Genomic DNA, 18,278 nt, shown 5'->3' with positions numbered 1-18,278 from the left:
CACCAAATGCAGTGCAATATAAAGAGGAAGCAAGCGGGTAGCACCAGGTCATCACTGCCAACTGACCAGCGCCGCCGAAACATCACCATGCCCGGCATCACTGCCCTGTGTGGACAAAGATTTTAATGTTTGTTAAATAATTCCGGAAGACATACAATATAGAAACATAAAATAATAATAGTGAGAATGTAAACGTGGACACATTTACCATTTATCTAGCTGAGCCAAAAGGACACCCACCCAAGATGTTGCAACAATTTACAACTTCCTAATCTTTAGACCAAGACCTTGCTCCTCTCCACTGTCTCCATTCTCTTTGCCCAGTCACGATGCCCTTAAGGCTAAAGCTGAACTCTTTAAAAGACAGCAGGCAGTAGGAGGGGCCAATACAGGCTTCATCTGTAACTGCAATCTGTAACTGTACTACCGAAACAAATTCCTAACATGTTTACATGTCATGTATGGCACATAAAGGCTTCCGATTCTGATTCATAGTTATGTTACTAATGTATATTTTGACAGCTCTGCGGCAAGACACCCACAGATGAGGCAATTATTAGTGTAAAATTCAAGGCTTTTGCACACCTACAGGCGACAGGTGCGTAGGAGAGGGACAACTAAGTGCCCGACGTCATGAAAAAGAAAAAAAACACCTGCACACCGTCTTCAAATGCAGTGAAAAACTTTAATAAAGAGAAACAGCAACGTTTCGGCCGAAACGTTTTAGTGTTCAAAACTTGCCTTCCCAGACTGAGGGATGTGATGGTCAAATACAATATCACAGAGACTATTTCAAACCTTTGCCATTACGCACCGATACTCCAATCCACACCAAACTCGGCAGGTATATGTGAATAGTCACACCAGGAAAAAATAAACTAAATTGCAAACATAAGGGTCACTACAGGCAGCAGTGTTTATCATTTCAAGTGGCCAATAATAACTGTGTGAGATTTGTTCTGATCAGTGTAATATAGGACTAGATCTGAAGGCCATGTAGTGGCCTGAAAATCTAGCATAGTGAAAGATTAAGTTTAAGATTAAGTCATGGAAACAGCTGGAGAGGATGGCGCAAGACAGACGAGGGTGGAAACGACTCATCAATGGCCTATGTTCCGAAAGGAATACAAAGGCCTAAGTAAGTAAAGTAAGAAAGATTAAGTCAGTTATTGGTTCTACATATCGTTTATTTGCCCATGCAGCCACTGAATAAAGTGGTCTGAAAAGACCTTTCAATGTGACAGTGCCAAAATCTAAGTATAGAGGGGAAGTATGCCTAGAAATAAATAAAGTAAAGTAGGTCAGAATTAGAAGGTGGGTACAATACTTCAGGGCTATTCTATTGGTCATCTGCTGCTGTACCACACAGCTCTTCAACAAACACATGCCTAAAGTGTTCATTTTCCCCCTGTTAGTCATGAGCATTGTGCCGCATCCATGCCCTCCACCTTGCTACACCCTTCAGAACTACAGTCACTGTAAAAGTCACATCACACTGCATTTGTGAACTGCATTTAATTAACATGCTTAACACACTATTCCCATTTGAGATAGAGATAGACAATCATGACATTTTACTTGATGTTCAATGTTTGTCCTGATGAAACGTTGTTTGGTAAAACAAGGCCTACAGTTTAGAGTAGACAGTATCTTTCATTGTTTTAATTTGTCCCTTCTTTTTGTCCTATGCACCTGTCCTTAAAGGACAACTTTCGTTTTTTTCAACCAAGGTTCATGTTTTAGGTTGTTGGTAGAGAAAGTAAAAGATGAGTGTTATTTTTTTTAGCTATTTTTGACAGGGCGGCGGGGGCATTTGAACTAAATATGTATTTTTTTTACAAAATGTTATAGCGATTTCTTTTTTATTATTTACTAAAGTCCTACTAGACCCCAATAAATTACATCTGGTCACAAAAGATAACGGGATCTATTGAATGTGAAGGGGGAGGTGACAAACTAACATATTGAGCCTACGACACACAGTATGGTATCCCCCCCAGTACTCTACATTCACATATAGATCCCGTGATCTTTTGTGGCTAGTTGTAATTTCCTTATGTGGATTATGCATTCCTTATGAATTATGTGCATTTAATTATAAAAAAGCTGAAGTAGTAAATCGATTAGATATATTAGGTCTGCACGATTTAGCCTAAATCGCTGAAACCTCGATTTCAATATTTATTTTCAGTAAAAGGCACAAAGACCCGCACACTGTCTGCACTTGCAATACGAACTTTATTTATAGGCAATGTTTCGATCAAACACCTTCTTCAGGCATCTGCTGATAATAGGTAGCCACATAGCTATATACATACATACACATAGATCCACAATGACCAATCACAGTCGCCCTCGTTAATATGGATGAGACCCATAGCAGGTGGTGAGCTCATTTGATTGAGTGATCACATGTCTATACGTTTATTACAATGAATACACATTCTTCAATCAACTATACAACAAAAACAGTGGATCATCATATATGAAAACTATTAACTGTGGTCATGAACTGTTCTTCAGAACCGGTCCGCTTTGAACAGCCACTCGTTCCAAAGGGCAGCCATGCCCTGAATGTGCATTAGTCTGTCAACAGCCAAAATAGCACATTGAATGCCCCATGGCATGTGGCCATAAAAAACTATAAAAATTAAAGCTGCAAGCTATGTAACCTTCCTCTTCTACCCCGGATTTGAACCCAGTTTCCTGCGTAAGAACTGTCATTTTTACCACTGAGCAAATAGAGCTTATATTAGGCTTGGCTTAGGCAGCGTTTCAGAGTATGAGGTCAGACTCCCATTGGCTTAGGGGCAGCCAATCATGACTAGGTCGCTGTTAAAAAAAGCCCATCTCATTTAGGCCTAATCAATCAGGCTAATGAAGTGTAGCAGATTTCACAGTGGCAGGAGAGTCTGACTGGACCACTAGGGACAGTGTTATCAGTGCCTCCCTCTAGGCCTATTGTTACAATATGACATGAACTCCCTACAGGGACTCCACATGTGGAAATTACATTCTAACTTTAATTGGGTATAATTAGAAATTATCAACCCAATCTGTAAACTAGCATGCCGCTCCCTGCCCTTGGAGCGATATCCCACTTTGGTAGAACTCTTATTTTTCCTACTACATTACATTGACATGAATGAACACCAAAAATAACTTCTCTGGGTACCTACAGTACAAAATAGTCCCCAGTAAGACGCCCTAAAGGGCAAGGTCGCGCTGAAACAACAGAGCTTCTAGATTTATTACTAGAATTACTAAAAAAGGAACTACAAGACAGAGCAAAAAAGACCAACGATTGACAGAATGGCTGCGTAATGTTTTCTGAAAACTGCCCACTGTTTATAATTCCAGTGCAGCTACTATTTTGTTAACTGGGGCAGTTTCTAGTTTACAGTTAATTAAGTTAATTGACCAAATCCTATTTCTATTTTTTTTTTTAGAGAATAAATAACGGTAATGGGTAATTTATGAGCAAACTAGATAAAGTCCCCTCTGGGCACAGGTCTCCACCAGGGCAGGTCAGGTTGTGGCCTCCTGGTGGCGCTATAATAGGCCAATGTGAAAAGGTTGCCATTTCTTCTTAAGCCTTGGATGGCAATTGGATGATTCGTTCCAAAAATGTGTTTTGCAAAAATCCACCAGTCCGTGAAAGATTTCACGTAAATTGCACACTGCGTTCATGATTTGAGGCTTTTTGTTGAAAACGGGCCAATCCTGCAAACTTTGAAAGCCAATGTTAGCCAATTGGGATGGAATATGAAATATCGGACAGATCCGGCTTGAACACATGACTATAGAGATAGTGTGTATTTTTGGACAGAATCTGGAGGAGTAATATAAAAAAAATGTTTTTCAAAAGTTGGCCTCCTGGTGTCGCTATAACAGGCCGTTCCAGAAAATTTGGGGCAGAGGTTCATCATTGGCCTCCAAGGAGTTTGTGTGCAAAATTTGGCATTGGCCGGGTTAACGGTGCCAGAGATTAACTGGTAACAGACGGACGGACGCACGGACTCAAACACACACGGACGGAGTGCAAAACATACTCTCTAGCTATACCCATGCCTTTGGCCTGGTGGAGACAACTATGACCCAGCATTTGTGACTACAGGTCCTGTGAACAGTAAATACTAGTGGTTTAATGCTGTGATATACTGTATATGGCCACGCCTCTTTTAAACGTTGTACAGATATACTGTATACTATAGCATATATTACAGTGTGTAATGTATATGTAAACTGACATACTTGTACATCACATTTAGCAAATTCACCACAGCCAGATCTGTGTCAACATTCAGTTGGCCTCACTCACTTCAGGGAGTCATCATCAACCCTACAAACCTCTCAATAGAACTGTCCTCCTCAAGGGCATTCCATCCATCACTCTGGCCTGGGAAAACAGCGTATTAGTAGTACTGTTCATCTACAGTATTACTGAGGACATTAGCAGATGCACTTAGGCACAGCAGGTTTCATTTGCAGATGCCCTCCCTTTGGAATGCACTCTCTGACTCCAACCACATAAAAGTCGCCCCTCCTTCTCTTCCTTCCTTAATACAAACCGCCCTCAAAACCCACCTCTTCAATACTGCTTTCTCCAGCTAAGTTCTCAACTCCTTGTTTTATGGTTTACTCTTAGACATTTATTGCGATGGTAGGTCGCAGATTACTATGAAAAATGCAAAACCTGTCAGCCGATCCATCCGTCACGCCTACATATATGGTTGTCAGTCCATCACGCCTCGTGTCACGCTCCATAAGCCATAATATATGGAGCGTGACACGGTGACACACCATATTATGGATGTTACTTGTAGAACTACTGCTCTTCTGGTGACAGTGAACCATTGTCACAGAAAGGCTTTGGGCTGAACAGAGCTACTGTTAATTGTTATCATGTTTTTGGAGGGCTGAAGGTGTTTGTGTGTATGGGGGGATTGGGAAATGTTGAATGAAAAAACATATTGTTTTACATTTAGGTTTTGGGGGAAAAAGCACTCTGTTTTATTTATCAACAACTAAGGATCTAAATATTTATCATCACAATAAAACAAATCAATGATGCTTTGCTATGTAATGATAATGTTAGATGTAGTTCACTTCAAGGGAAAAGGCCCGCTCTACTCAGACAGTTTCATATAGTTTCAGGCGTGTGCTGGGTGCAGATTCAAAATGAACATATAGAAAATGAATAAAATCCGCACATCCAGTCGAGTAAGAGTCTTTGTTTAATGATCAAAGTGCTCCGCAGCAGCAGTCATACCAGACAGACAAACGCGTTTCGGCGCGCAGGCCTTCGTCAGTGGATGTGCGGATTTTATTCATTTTCTAAATGTTAGATGTAGCTCAGGAGCAACAACAAATCTTGTCATATTGATCAAAAAGAATTACACCATGATGTACTGGTGGTATAGTAGAATAGATGAAAATATTGAGATAATGAAATGTCTAGAAATCAGTTCAGGGCACATTAATCACGTACACAATCCAAGGACATCTAAAACGTATCCTCAAACAACATTAACATATTGAGCTCAAGGCAAGCTCAAATGCATCAAGCTGCTTCACAAGCACAAACCAGATCCTATCTGCTTTATTAACCTCGATTTAAAACTCTCCACATACAGTAGGATAGACTACTAGGCTAATGTGTGTTCTCCCCGTTTTATCCTCTTCATGAGTCATAAACTACAATCTCACTACCCACAAAGCCTGCCGTTTTATCTCTGCATCTGACATGTGTTTTATGGAATGCCTGTGACAAGTCACTGCATGTGAGAAAACGCTTTTGTGCTCGAGTCGACACAGTGTGCTGCTGTGTGGCAGGACCGTACCCATGTGATGTAACAACAACAATGATGCAACAATGACAGGGCTTCCATTCTGCCATCATTGCCTTGTCTTTGGACAGACCCACTGAACTGCATCAGACCAGGGCACGCGAGACACCCTCTGACACAAGTCATTTAATGATGACGAAATATAGCTAAGCAAATTATGCTGCTCTGTCCCCTACAGCAGTGCTGCTGAGATATTAGTCCTGTAGCAGGTTGTCTGCAGCAACAGCATTATCAAGTCAGACTGTGATAATCTCAATTCTGCTAAACAGCTGTCAGCAGGATCAGGAGTATGTTAGCCTTCTTTCATCGTATTCTTTTATCTCATATTCTCATCTCATATTCTGCAATCTGTCACTTTATTGTTACCTTATTTTTGTGTAGTGGTTCTTGTTGCACTTTTGATTTGTCCAAATGGAGCACAATGGAACTGGAAACAAGACCATGGCTTTATGTCATCCACTTGGCGTGTTTTTAACCCAGTTGTAGGCTACTGTCTAAAAAGTATTCAGTCAATGAAAAAGGTACACCTACACCTTTTTGGTCAGCATGACAATTTGGCTAGTTGTTTAACTTTGTTAATTCTGCAAATTATTATTAAGAATGTGTTACACCTGAATTATAACCGTTATATCCTTTGCTCAGTATGAAGTTAGAAAGGAACTAATTACACAAGAATAGTAAGTACTGCAATTTCTATCATAGTCTGTGCAAGACTCTTCAACTGTCATGTTGTCACCCCAGGCAGTGGTCATAGCATCAGCATCTTTATTACTTAACTTGTTCTATACAAATAACCTAGGTAGGCCCTACTTTATCTGCCTTAGTCAAATACAGCAGATTATTACAGCAGACCAGTTTGAAGACACACACTAGCAGCAGGAAAGCAAAAATGCAATTTAACGCATTGAACAGCAATGCTATGCATTATTGTGACCAGCTCAGTGACCTTGTGGTTATTAGAGAGTCCGCCCTGAAACTTGGAGGTCAGGGTTCAATCCAAGCCCCCAGGATGCCTGGGCAACGTTGAGGCCGTCTCCCTACTGGTCAAAACCTGGTACTGCAGGCGGGCTGGGCCCAGGTAAAATTTATGATGTAGGACGTGGCGTAGATGTACCACAAGAACAGCGCGAGGGGTACTATGATAGGAACCAACCAATCATATCAACGCTGGAGGGGTACTACCCGGAAGACTTCCGGGTCCTTCAAAACGCCACTGAGCAACTTCCATTGAAGTGAATAGCTGCTCCTCGATCCGTTCTCTAGATATATATTATAACTCTATGGTTCAATCCCAGGCCAAGTTTTACCAAAGACTATAGAAATTGTACTAATCCTCTCTGATTGGCACTCATGGTTGGATTGGGGATAAGTAACTGCGACATACTGGCATTATGTTCGGTGGGTTTACAAGGCAAGCTGCCTCATGCTACGGAAACAAGACGTCCTGACCTAAGGGCCACATGGCCCAAGAACCGTTGGTTCCCAAGGCTACTTGCTACTTATGCATTATTGTAATTGGTAATGTGAACATGACTGTTGCTTAATGATATTCATTACAATGAGCTATGCCAACATAAATTCTAGAGGAAGAAAACATTTTGTAATGAAGCTGTTTGTAATGAAGCGACCATATGTTTTTCAAAACGGTCGTTTTTTCAGCACAAATAAAATCACCAACCTGTATGAATGAGGCATCACCAAAATAAAAGTTTGATGTGAGATAATCGTGTCTGAACTAATTTCAAGATAGACAATCTTGTTGCACCTGCATGTTTACATTCTTGCATTGTACTCAATGGCAGATTCAGTATGCTGCCTAAATGGATGACTGGTGGCATTTCCCAGCTGCACCTGTCATTAAATATCTTTGCAGGCACTAGTCTAATGCATGCAAGGATGCTTTGGAATATTTGCTAGTATGATTAGGTACAAAGAGCAAAAGTTATTTCCTGCAAAGTGAACGGTGCATGACCAGACTTTCCCTTACACCACATGGAGGAAATTACTCAACATGTACTGACCTTAAACTGACTGTACTGACCTTAATACCAGACAGTGACCTTGTGGTCCACCCTGAAACTGGGAGGTTGGGGTTCGATCCCCAGCCCGGGTCATACCAAAGACTGTAAAAATGGGACCCAATGCCTCCCTGCTTGGCACTCAGCATCAAAGGGTTGTATTGGGGGGTCAAATCAACTAATCAAATGATTCCCGAGCGCGGCACGGCTGCAGCTCACCGCTCCTTGGCTGCGGCTCACCGCTCCAAGAGATGGGTCAAATGCGGAGAACAAATTTCACTGCGGTAACGTATGACAAATCGTACGACTTTGAAACCATTAACTGCAAATCAATCCCTCCTGCCTCCTTAAATCATTCATGCCTGTGGGCAAGCACACATTTTACATCATGCCCTAGAGATCATAGCATTTTATAGACATTCAGGAATCAGCCCAAATGACATTTCTTCAGTCATGAATCAGAACGTGCAACTTGCAAGGCTTGTGACTGTGGGTCAGTGTTACTGTACATTGAGAGGTCTATCTTCATGGCATGTTGGACTAAAATGGGTCTAGGCAGTCATTTGGCTGAAATCAGCTGAATTATTTATTTATATACTCCGGCAGTCAATGAGTTTTAACAACAAAAGGTGCGAATATTGATTAAAGAGAGTCCTAACATATTGCTGTCCTAAGGCACATCGTTGTGAAATGTTAAATGCACAATACAATGTCAGGGGAGAAAGGGACAGCGCCAACAGATTGCCTAGAAAAATGGCAAGGATGGCTGAGGAGTGCCGAGTCCAAGCGTGTCACAGTGGGATTATAATTTATAGGCATATTGTGTATTGACAATTTGTTGGGACAGTGATGTGGCTGCAGTATGGGTCAGTGATGTGGCTGCAGTCTGGGCCTGTCTCTCTCTGTCTCCTCTTCCCTCGGCCATGCATCACCCCCAGCTTCAGCCTTATCCTCTGCCTGGGTCAGTGTCAATTCTCACCTCAGACCAGATTGTGCCTCTCTTCCTCCCTTCTCCTGCCTGACACCTCTCTCTCTCTCTCTCTCTCTCTCTCTCCATCCATACTACTATCTAACTATTCTACACTGTCTGAATTCTCTCCCGCTTAATCTCATTTCTTGGTTTCTTTCGGTACATACTCTCGTCTCCTCCCTTGCTCTACCCACACGCTCATTCAGTATTCATATTTTCGGGGAACACTTATGAGCATGAAACGAGCAGCATACAGTACATGCTACTGCACCATTTCAAGGCTGAGGAAACCTATGCTGTATGTTCTCTTCCATCCTCCGCTCTCCTCCTCTCTCTTCTTATCTAGCTAATCCAGATTCTCGTTTTGGCTTCATGTTGCTCTTCCATTTTTAGACTGAAAGCCATGTGCCACTCACTCCCACTCTCCCTCTGGCACTTTCTCCAGCTTTTCCTCCCATTGCCACCCACTCAATCCCTTTTACCTCTTCCCACTCCATTCTCTATCCTGGCAGTTGGAGTGATATTTAAGCAGAGCACTGTAGCAAATATTGTGTGGATTCACATAATAAACAATATTTTATCATTTAATTGCCAATAACAAATCACAGCTGATATGGAATACCAGTATTTGTTTTGGTGTGTTTGTGTTCAAAGATAAAAACCAAACCAAACCAATCTTTTCCCCTGGATTCCTTGTATGATGATGCTCATTTCCAACTAACTAGATTTTCTACTAGAGATTCAGTGTATCCTCTTCGCCGGACAGATATTCATGGTTTTTTGGTTCTCAGAAGAATTTGGTTCGACCAAATTCCCACTAGGCAGTGGACTGAGGGCACCCCTGACTGAGTCATCTGGGACAGTGGGACACACACTCCGAGAGAGAGAGAGAGAGAGAGAGAGAGAGAGACACACACACACACAGAATCACAATGCTCTTTTTAAGTGTGTAATAGAGCACCGAAGTCTGACGTCAATATCGGTAGAGGGCGCAAATCCACGGGTTCATGTACTTCTTATTTGCATTGTAATCCCCATAGGGGGTTTTAGATCGCCTCATATAATAACTGTGTTTGAAAAATAAACAAATCATCCAGGCCGCTTCACTCATATGGATATGAAGAATCAACTAACTGAGAGAAAACGCTATTGTTACTGCTACTGAATTAATGAATTAGTTACATTTTCGCTAGAAACAGACTATCATATACGCAGAGACAGCTTGTTTATTTTTGGACCATAACACTTATATGAAACGATTTTAAGATGACCCCATGTTATTCTCCATACAGAAATTATTTCCGTGAACCAGGGGAATCGAGCGGATGAGCGAGTGACGTCAGGACTTCGGCGCTCTATTGTCTCCGCCGAGACTATGTTTTGCACCCTGTTCGTCTGCCTGTCCATGTCTGTCATTCTGTGAACAGATAATCCATGTCACCATTGACTTGATTGCAGTGAAACTGTGTACACACACTCCCTGGATACCAGGTAGGTGTTAGGTAATTGGGGGGGGGGGGGGGGCTTGCGCGGTAGTCGTGCATCAATCTTAGTTGACTGGCTGGCTGCTATTTATACATTATTATATCACTACAATGACTACATAATGTTATATAATTGACCTTATGGTGTTATATTAACAAGGATACTAGGATAGGGTGATTAAAAAAGGTTATGCCAACTCGTGTTCTGACTTCTGAGCCGGTTGTAACGTTGTCGCATTGTCATGCTTTCAACTACATTGTTGTGGTTTGAATAGATCCCGGGGTGTGAAGGGATCGTATCTAAGAAACACTGAAAGTGCCAACTCCCATTGGTCATGGCATGAGTAAATGAGCTGCTGAGCATTCTCAGACACCAGGTTCACACAGCTCAGGCAGTACATTCTTAGCAACAACAAGGAAGGGGACTAACCAGACCAGTTAACTGACACGATGGAGGAAAACACCACGGTCGGTCGCTGGCCAAAAATAAAGAGCTGGATCAAGACACTCTGGTGGTTCTAGCAACATGATAATTTGGCTAAATGCTTCAGTTTACTTCCATAGCTTTCATTTATATTGTGATATCATCAAGCTGTTCGTCATTTCCATTCACAAAATATATCTTAAAATATCTTTACATCTTTTTTTATTTCCATTTCTGCCAATTCAGCAAGCAATAAAAATGTTAGAGCTTTCGTGCTCCACATTGTATGATGGAAGCATTTAAAGATTGTGGGAGGCAACAGTCTGGCTCACGAGACTAGGGTTCAAGGGATATTTCACTTGACTTGGGTCATTTCGACGTCCACTCAGGAGTTTGAGTGCACCCCAGACAGTTTAGATTGTATTCCCCTCCCCTTATAACACAACGTTCATTCAACATTTGCGATTGTGAAAAACGCATGTACACACTATGGACATGATATCCAAAGCGCTCCCCCGCTCATAAAGCTTTTCCGAGGACAAAGCTCCTAAATCAAAGTTCTTATATAACTTTAGCACTGTCTGGTACTGCTGCTGTTCTTCTCTATGTGGCATTGTGTGTGAGTGTGTATAGTATACTGTACTGTATATACTATACTGTAGCCCCGAGAGGTAAGTCCACCCACCGGCTGGTACAGTAACCGTGACAACCGAGCAAATCCCATAGCCTGCAGGGTTCGTAACCGTGACAACAGAGCCGTTGTGGAGTACCATACTCACCCTAACCCAAAAATCGAGTTTAACATTTGGAAAAGTGAAAAACGGGCATCATATGGCAATTGTCAGTGGTCAATAATGTCTGATCAGTGAAACCACTGAGAGACGCTCGCTCTAGCAGACAGAGATTCCCCTCATTTAATATATATACATACACGTCAATGATGCTTGAAGATCTCTTCTTTTTACTCATGGTTTCAGCAGCACCTCCCCTCTTTTCACTGCAGTGCACATGTCTATGCTGCACACATACATATTTTGTATTAATATCGGTATTGGTTAAAACATAAATAATAATAATTAATTAATGTTTTTTTTATTTTGAATCGGCTCTTAATATCGGCTATCGGTCTCTTTGATCACCACTAATCGGTATCGGTATCTGACAGGAAAATCGGTCGATCCCTAGTGCAAAGTTACTGTAGTGTGTGTGTGTGTGTGTCTGCGCGAGCCTGTGTCTGCATGTGCGTAGTTTACTTCAGCCAACAACCGTCTGGTCATGCAGTCACATTACTCATACCAATATGAAATATCTCCATTATGCAACTATAAAGTACAATGTTGTATATGTACATTGTTGGTTAATAATGGGTAAATGTTTCTTCTTTACTTCAACATTCAACACACAATTTGACATACATTGTGGGTGGTTGGTAATGATGAATATATGCTATTGAATATATTGGAAGACCACCTCGTGGCCAAAATGGTTTGGGACCATTGCTGTACAGCACGTAACCCAATGTCTGTTAATACTGTGCACATCTCCGGGCAAAGCCGAAGCTCCACTGCAGCCATCGGGCGCCACGTCAGCGTCAATGCAGAGAATGTTCCCTTTTGAATCAATGAAGGGTGCTCCACTGCCGACATTGCGTTGCATTGCGCAGCATTCGCCCCGGTTCATTTTTTACGCTGTCCCAACGCAACGCAACACAGTATGTGGAGCTTTGGCGTAATGCAGCATTTGCTGGGGGTCAACCTGCCTCAAAACAATAACAATCATTCACCTGAATGGTGCTAATAGTTGCTACTACTACTTTGGGGTGTTCAGCAATGCATGTACACACACACACACACACACAGCACACAACACAAACTCTGAACATACTTTGGGTATGGCTTTCACAGGGCAGTATGAGTCACCAGAACCAAGGACCGGTGTTTTTGATAAAGTTACAATGGGTTTGTATAGGAAGGGGGCATGTCTGATAAAATTAATATCAGATATCTTAACACTGAATCGTACGGAGCCCCTGAATGGCCATGCATTCAAAATATATTTTATCTTGTCCGTACAAGATAATATCTCGTTGGGACAAGATAATTATTATCTCGTCCGGACAAGATATTATCTCGTCCGTACAAGATATTATCTCGTCAGGACAAGATATTATCTCGTCAGGACAAGATAATTATTATCTCGTCCGTACAAGATATTATCTCGTCCGGACAAGATATTATCTTGTTTAAACAAGATAATATCTTGTTTAAACAAGATCATTATTATCTTGGACAAGATAATAATTATCTTGTCCGGACGAGATAATATCTTGTACGGACGAGATATTATCTTGTACGGACAAGATAAAATATATTTTGAATGCAAGGCCATTCAGGGGCTCCGTAGAATCGAGCCACTGTGGTGTGTTCACAAAAGTTTGAGTAGATGATAAAATGGCCCACTTTTTTTCTGGCATCCCCATTTTGGATTAATTTCGAAACAATTTTATATTTGTCAACATCTTTCAGATTTTTGCGCAATATATTTTTCACAAAATGTCATTCGCACCATCGCAACTGGTGCACAAATTTTGACCTGATGGTCAAGATTCAAAATGTATCCCTTGAGGAAGCAAGCAGGCTCTATTAGTTCAATGGTACAAATGTCAAGGTTCAAATCAGGGGTAGAAGAAGTAAGTTACACAGTGCAGCTTAAGTGAAATATCCCTTCAAGTATAAAATAGGGATAAAGTGGTTAATCATACTAATCATCACTTTATTTTTTTAAAATCTATAAAATGTTCACGTCAAATTGTTCATATATAAACATTTCATAAAAGAGCTTCTCAATTATTCGATTAATAGAACAAGTAATCAATAGAATAATTGCTAACAAATAATCTATAGCTGTAGGCAGCTCTATAATAAAAAATGTCCAACTGACACCTAACTTTATTTCGGCTTCATACGGGATGGCAGATCCAAGCATGTTTGGGGCGGATGAAAGCATTTTAAAATACCACCGAACACTTCTAAGTTCTGAACACCAAACCTCCTACTCAGTAATACTGTATGCCCATACAGTTCAATGAATCTGCCTAGCAACACCATGGCAACACAGTCAGTTTGCAGTTTACAGACATAAGCGGTGGTTTTAATACCAGTACAAATTTATTTCATGTCTGACCAACTTCTGACCAATGAATCAATCACAGTAGCTGAACTATTATCGGCTAGTCTTGGAGGTACAAGATTAGCTCAAATAAGTTAGGAGAGGCCCCACCGAAGTTCTGAATGATGTCATTTTGTACTTTGGCTGTTCAGATGGACTTATTATAGTCGGTCACTGTCACAAAAACCACCGTGGGAGGATAAATCATTGGCATGAGCAGAACCATGCTGAAGACAGTAGCACAGTGGAAACAACACAACTGATATTTCCCTCAGCCTAAATTACCCCTTAAGCCCTAACCATACCAAAGGGTCACCATGCAACTCCTTGGGTCCAAACGGTTGCAACGCTAAAACCGTCTCGACCCTTTGGTGTGGTTTGGGCCATTGAATTCCATGCGTTGAATCACTAGGGTCAACATGCAACAAGACATATCACACCACAGGGACAACGCTAAAACCGTCTTGACCCTTTGGTGTGGTTCAAAGTGAACATTTTCGAACAGAATCAAGCGTATTTCATCTGATGAAAGGAAAGCTAGAAGGTTTTTATCATGTGACAACCTCAAGCACAATACTTTAAAATCAGACATGTCTGAAGTGAGTGGTGCAACAAGGAAGGCAATTATGTTTCTGCACTAGGTCTACATCTATTCTAAGATAGCATGATTCTTAACCCAATTTGTGCCCAAGACCGTTTCGGACGCGGGGCGGCTCGCCGGAACCGGGCCGGCACACTGGGCACGTTCCTGTGGGTCTGGAAGTTCGGGGGACCCCCCGGGAACCCCCACACGGAGTTGCACTTCCACTCAGTTCACACGGGTGTGATTTTTATTCATACCTGGCTTCATGACCTTGATTTTGGATCAAGACGACAAGAGAAAAAGTATTATCTAAATGATCAAATATCTAGGGCCCATATAGGAATTAATTTTCCTGTTCATAGCTCAATACGATATGTTAGGTGTACGCCCTAGGTGTACGCTACTCAGCTACTGTATTTTAACATCAGTCAAAAAATCTGAAAATATTTGGCACACCAAGTACTACCAGAGCAAAATATTTTCTGTGATGGTATTTGCTGGAAAAAGGTTGAGAAGCACTGATCTAGGTTCATTCCCTCCAGGGTTCATTATTGGGGCACAGATGGCAGGTGCTTCAATCACAAAGTCTGCTCAACTGGCTGCTAGGGTTTCAATGGGAAGGACAGATATCAGTAAATTGGATCAAAGAATTCAAGACTGCTGGAAGACTCACATTCGATGACTGTGCATATACTGTGCATTCATACGATATGTAAGGAAAAACAGAGTAGAGGAGCAACTCTTCCTCTGGTGACTGAGAATGTCAATACAGGACGATGTGATCAGACTGTGTCAGCAAGAACAGTTCGTCAAGCTACATTATAGGATGTTATAACAGGGTTGCAGTGGATAAACCCCTCATTACAGAATAACGCAGTTTGAGAGTTCAGTGATAGAAAAACCATAGGCAGGTGTGTGTGTGTGCTCGTGTGCTTGTGCGTGTGTGTGTGTATGTGTGTGTGTGTGTATGTGTGTGTGTGTGTGTGTGTGTGAGGGGGGTTGGAAGGGTCACTGCAATCAATACAAAGTTACTCTGAGTGATCATCACCTTTATCCTATGACCAAACATTTCTGTCCTCATGGGAGTGGTCACTTCCAGGATGACATTGCACCACACCACCACCCATCCACGGCATTTCTGAATGGGTAAAGAGGCCACCTGGGAAACAGAGGGTCCCAGGTTCAATTCTGTGCCTCAGCAATGTGTCCCTGAGCAAGACACTTAACCTTAACTGCCCTCTACAACTCCCGCTCACTCAGTCTGAGTACTTATAGGCAGTTGAAGCCGAAAATTGAATTTCCCCCACAGGATAAAAAAGATCTAATTTTTATGACTGAATGATTTGACGAGTATGCAAATGATGAATCGTATGCTATAAGCTATATGGCCTTCAGTTTCCAGATATCAACCCAATAATACACCTATAGGAGATTTTGGACATTGCTCCTCACCACCATGGTCAAAACAACAAATTAGGGAATATTTCATTGGTGTTCCAGCCCTCACATAGAATTCCAATCCAGATATGTGTACAATGCGGTTCTGGCAGCTTGTGGTGGCCCAACACATTAATAAAACATGTTATGTTGATTTACACTTTAATTCATCACCTGTCTGTATCTTAATTGCTTCTCTCTCAATCCTTACCTTGTGAGTCGTGTCTTTTGGCACTCACAGGTGATTGATTTTTATTTTTAAGTAATAGGTAGTACACTTATTACATAGGCACTGCCAGTGTAAATTAGGTCAGTCTGTGACTTTTTTTTTTCAAAATCACTTTTTGCATTTTGTGTTTCTATGCAGAAGATAAGTTGCAAAAAAATAATAATAATAAAATAAAATAAAGATTATCAGATAATAGACAGACAACTGAGGTGATCAGGGGCAGACTGGGTCTTCTTTCTGCATAAAATATATAATTTGGTTGGACACTATACATCCTGACCCTGTGCTCATACATAGTATTATGATACATTCCACCCAATTGCCATCTCTTTCAAATGATATCATGAAATATACATGAATAGGTGAACAAGCCAAATTACATTCTCTGTGGACAAAATGAGAAATGGGTGTGACATTTCGTTTCGTGGAATCTCATTAGCAGTCCTGTCCAGTCTGCATGACCCTAAGTGGACTACTCATGTCTGGGACTGTGTACAATAATACAAATAGTTTAAGTTCAAGCAATAATACTGGTTGACGGATGCAGTTCAGAAGGAATTGGTCTTAAATATTGTCAAGACGTTAATTGACAACAATTCGAATGCCCCGTGGGCTGTGGGTTGAATGAAAATCAAATCCATTTAACAGTTGCTTTAGTGACCTGTAAAGTTAGGCCTTGTGGAAATGTGGCCCTCATCTATGAAAATGAATTTAACAGGTGAAAAGCCATTCACGTTTAAAATAAACACAACAAAATCCTCATTGTAAATGTATACATTTGTAACTGCGAGAGTACAAATGGAAACAAATGGGCCCTTCCATTTCATTCCATTTGTATAATGTCGGAGTTTAATTAATTAATTGGGCTATAGTGCAGAGCACCACTGTTTCCCTCTCTCTCATCCTGCTGCTGCTACTCACCTGTATTTTGACGATGCCTTGCCAAGACCCACTGCATCGGTTCCGTTCGCTGTCCCATATCCTTCTTCTCAACCTCGTTTATCCCTCCTGACACCAACACGGCAACCAACCCGCTTCGGAAATGTTATGCTGCCGATGATGACACGATTTGACTTATACAGACGTCATGTCGGACGGCAGAGCACACAGGAGGACCTGTATAGATCCGTCAAGTACCGAGCATGAAAGAAATCAGGGTTCCACACACACAGACAAACAGTGTGATGTGCCACCGGGCGGGTGTCAGTCAGCACCGCACCGACAAACCACGGCACAATCACTGCTAGTCTTTTAACGAGGCATTCGGTTCCCGTAGTAAAAATTGCAACACGTCGTCGGTTGTTGCAGGTTTTATTTCCCGTGTGTCTTTTTAGCATCTGTGTCCGAGGAGTTCTTCATGGTGTGTGTGTATGTGTGTCAAAAGGAAAGAAGAAGAAAAAAAGACAAGTCCGTCGCGGTGAATGATTGAACCTTCCGATACTGATCGTGATACACCCGGTAGAAACAATCCGACACTACAACAACCCGGGACAACTCCCGAACCTCCTCAGCAGCGGCGGCAGGCAGACGGGCAGGTCCCGAGCAACTGGCCCACCTCCTCTCCCCGGACTAAACCTCTCTCTCCAACGATACGTCGTTTCTATTCCCATTCCCACTGACTCCGCCGCTGCGGCTCAAACATTTTTTTTTGCTCAAACATAGAAAGGCTCACCACTGCGCAATATGCGTAGAAAATGTACGTCATTGGAATTTGCGTTGTTTACGTAGACCTGTGGCTGTGTCCTGTTGTTTAGTACTGTTGATAAAAGGGCTGGGATTCTGCGTTGGAGGCGGTTAAATGGCTTTGTGAATACCGCGGAATGTCCGGGTCTCAGGGGAGAAGACCCTATCCTTTATAACTATGCTATGGAGAAGACCGGACCTCGGCCATACTCGGCGCCGATTTCTAAAAGGGGATCCGTATGTAAATTAAAATGGCCTCGTTTTATGACATGTCGCTCCTCATTTTGTCAGGCTTTTTAGTGGGTTTGCGTGAAATGTGGGCTCGCCTGGTTATTCTGACAAGCTTTGGAATCTTATGAACTAAAGAAATAATATTGCTCCAGTTGTACAACCGTCCATCACGTAACGCATGCGCATCATCGCATGTAAAATT

The 18,278-nt window shown here is 41.8% G+C and overlaps 1 protein-coding gene across 1 annotated transcript in view; it reads right to left on the bottom strand.

Annotated features, from left to right (window-relative positions):
- Positions 1-18,278, bottom strand: part of dagla (diacylglycerol lipase, alpha) — a 43,396-nt gene extending 25,118 nt beyond the window's left edge. Inside the window, exons 1-2 of the mRNA XM_079498057.1 lie at positions 17,084-18,278; positions 4-105 (exon numbers count right to left, since the gene is read on the bottom strand). Coding sequence (XP_079354183.1) covers positions 4-98 — 95 coding nt within the window. The 5' untranslated portion in view covers positions 99-105; positions 17,084-18,278. The remainder of the gene's footprint in view (positions 1-3; positions 106-17,083) is intronic.

The sequence above is a fragment of the Electrona antarctica genome (genome assembly GCF_951216825.1).
Source record: "Electrona antarctica genome assembly, chromosome: 3".
NCBI lineage: Eukaryota > Metazoa > Chordata > Actinopteri > Myctophiformes > Myctophidae > Electrona > Electrona antarctica.
The sequence above is the reverse complement of the archived record's forward strand: the minus strand, read 5'-3'. Positions and strand labels throughout refer to the sequence as shown.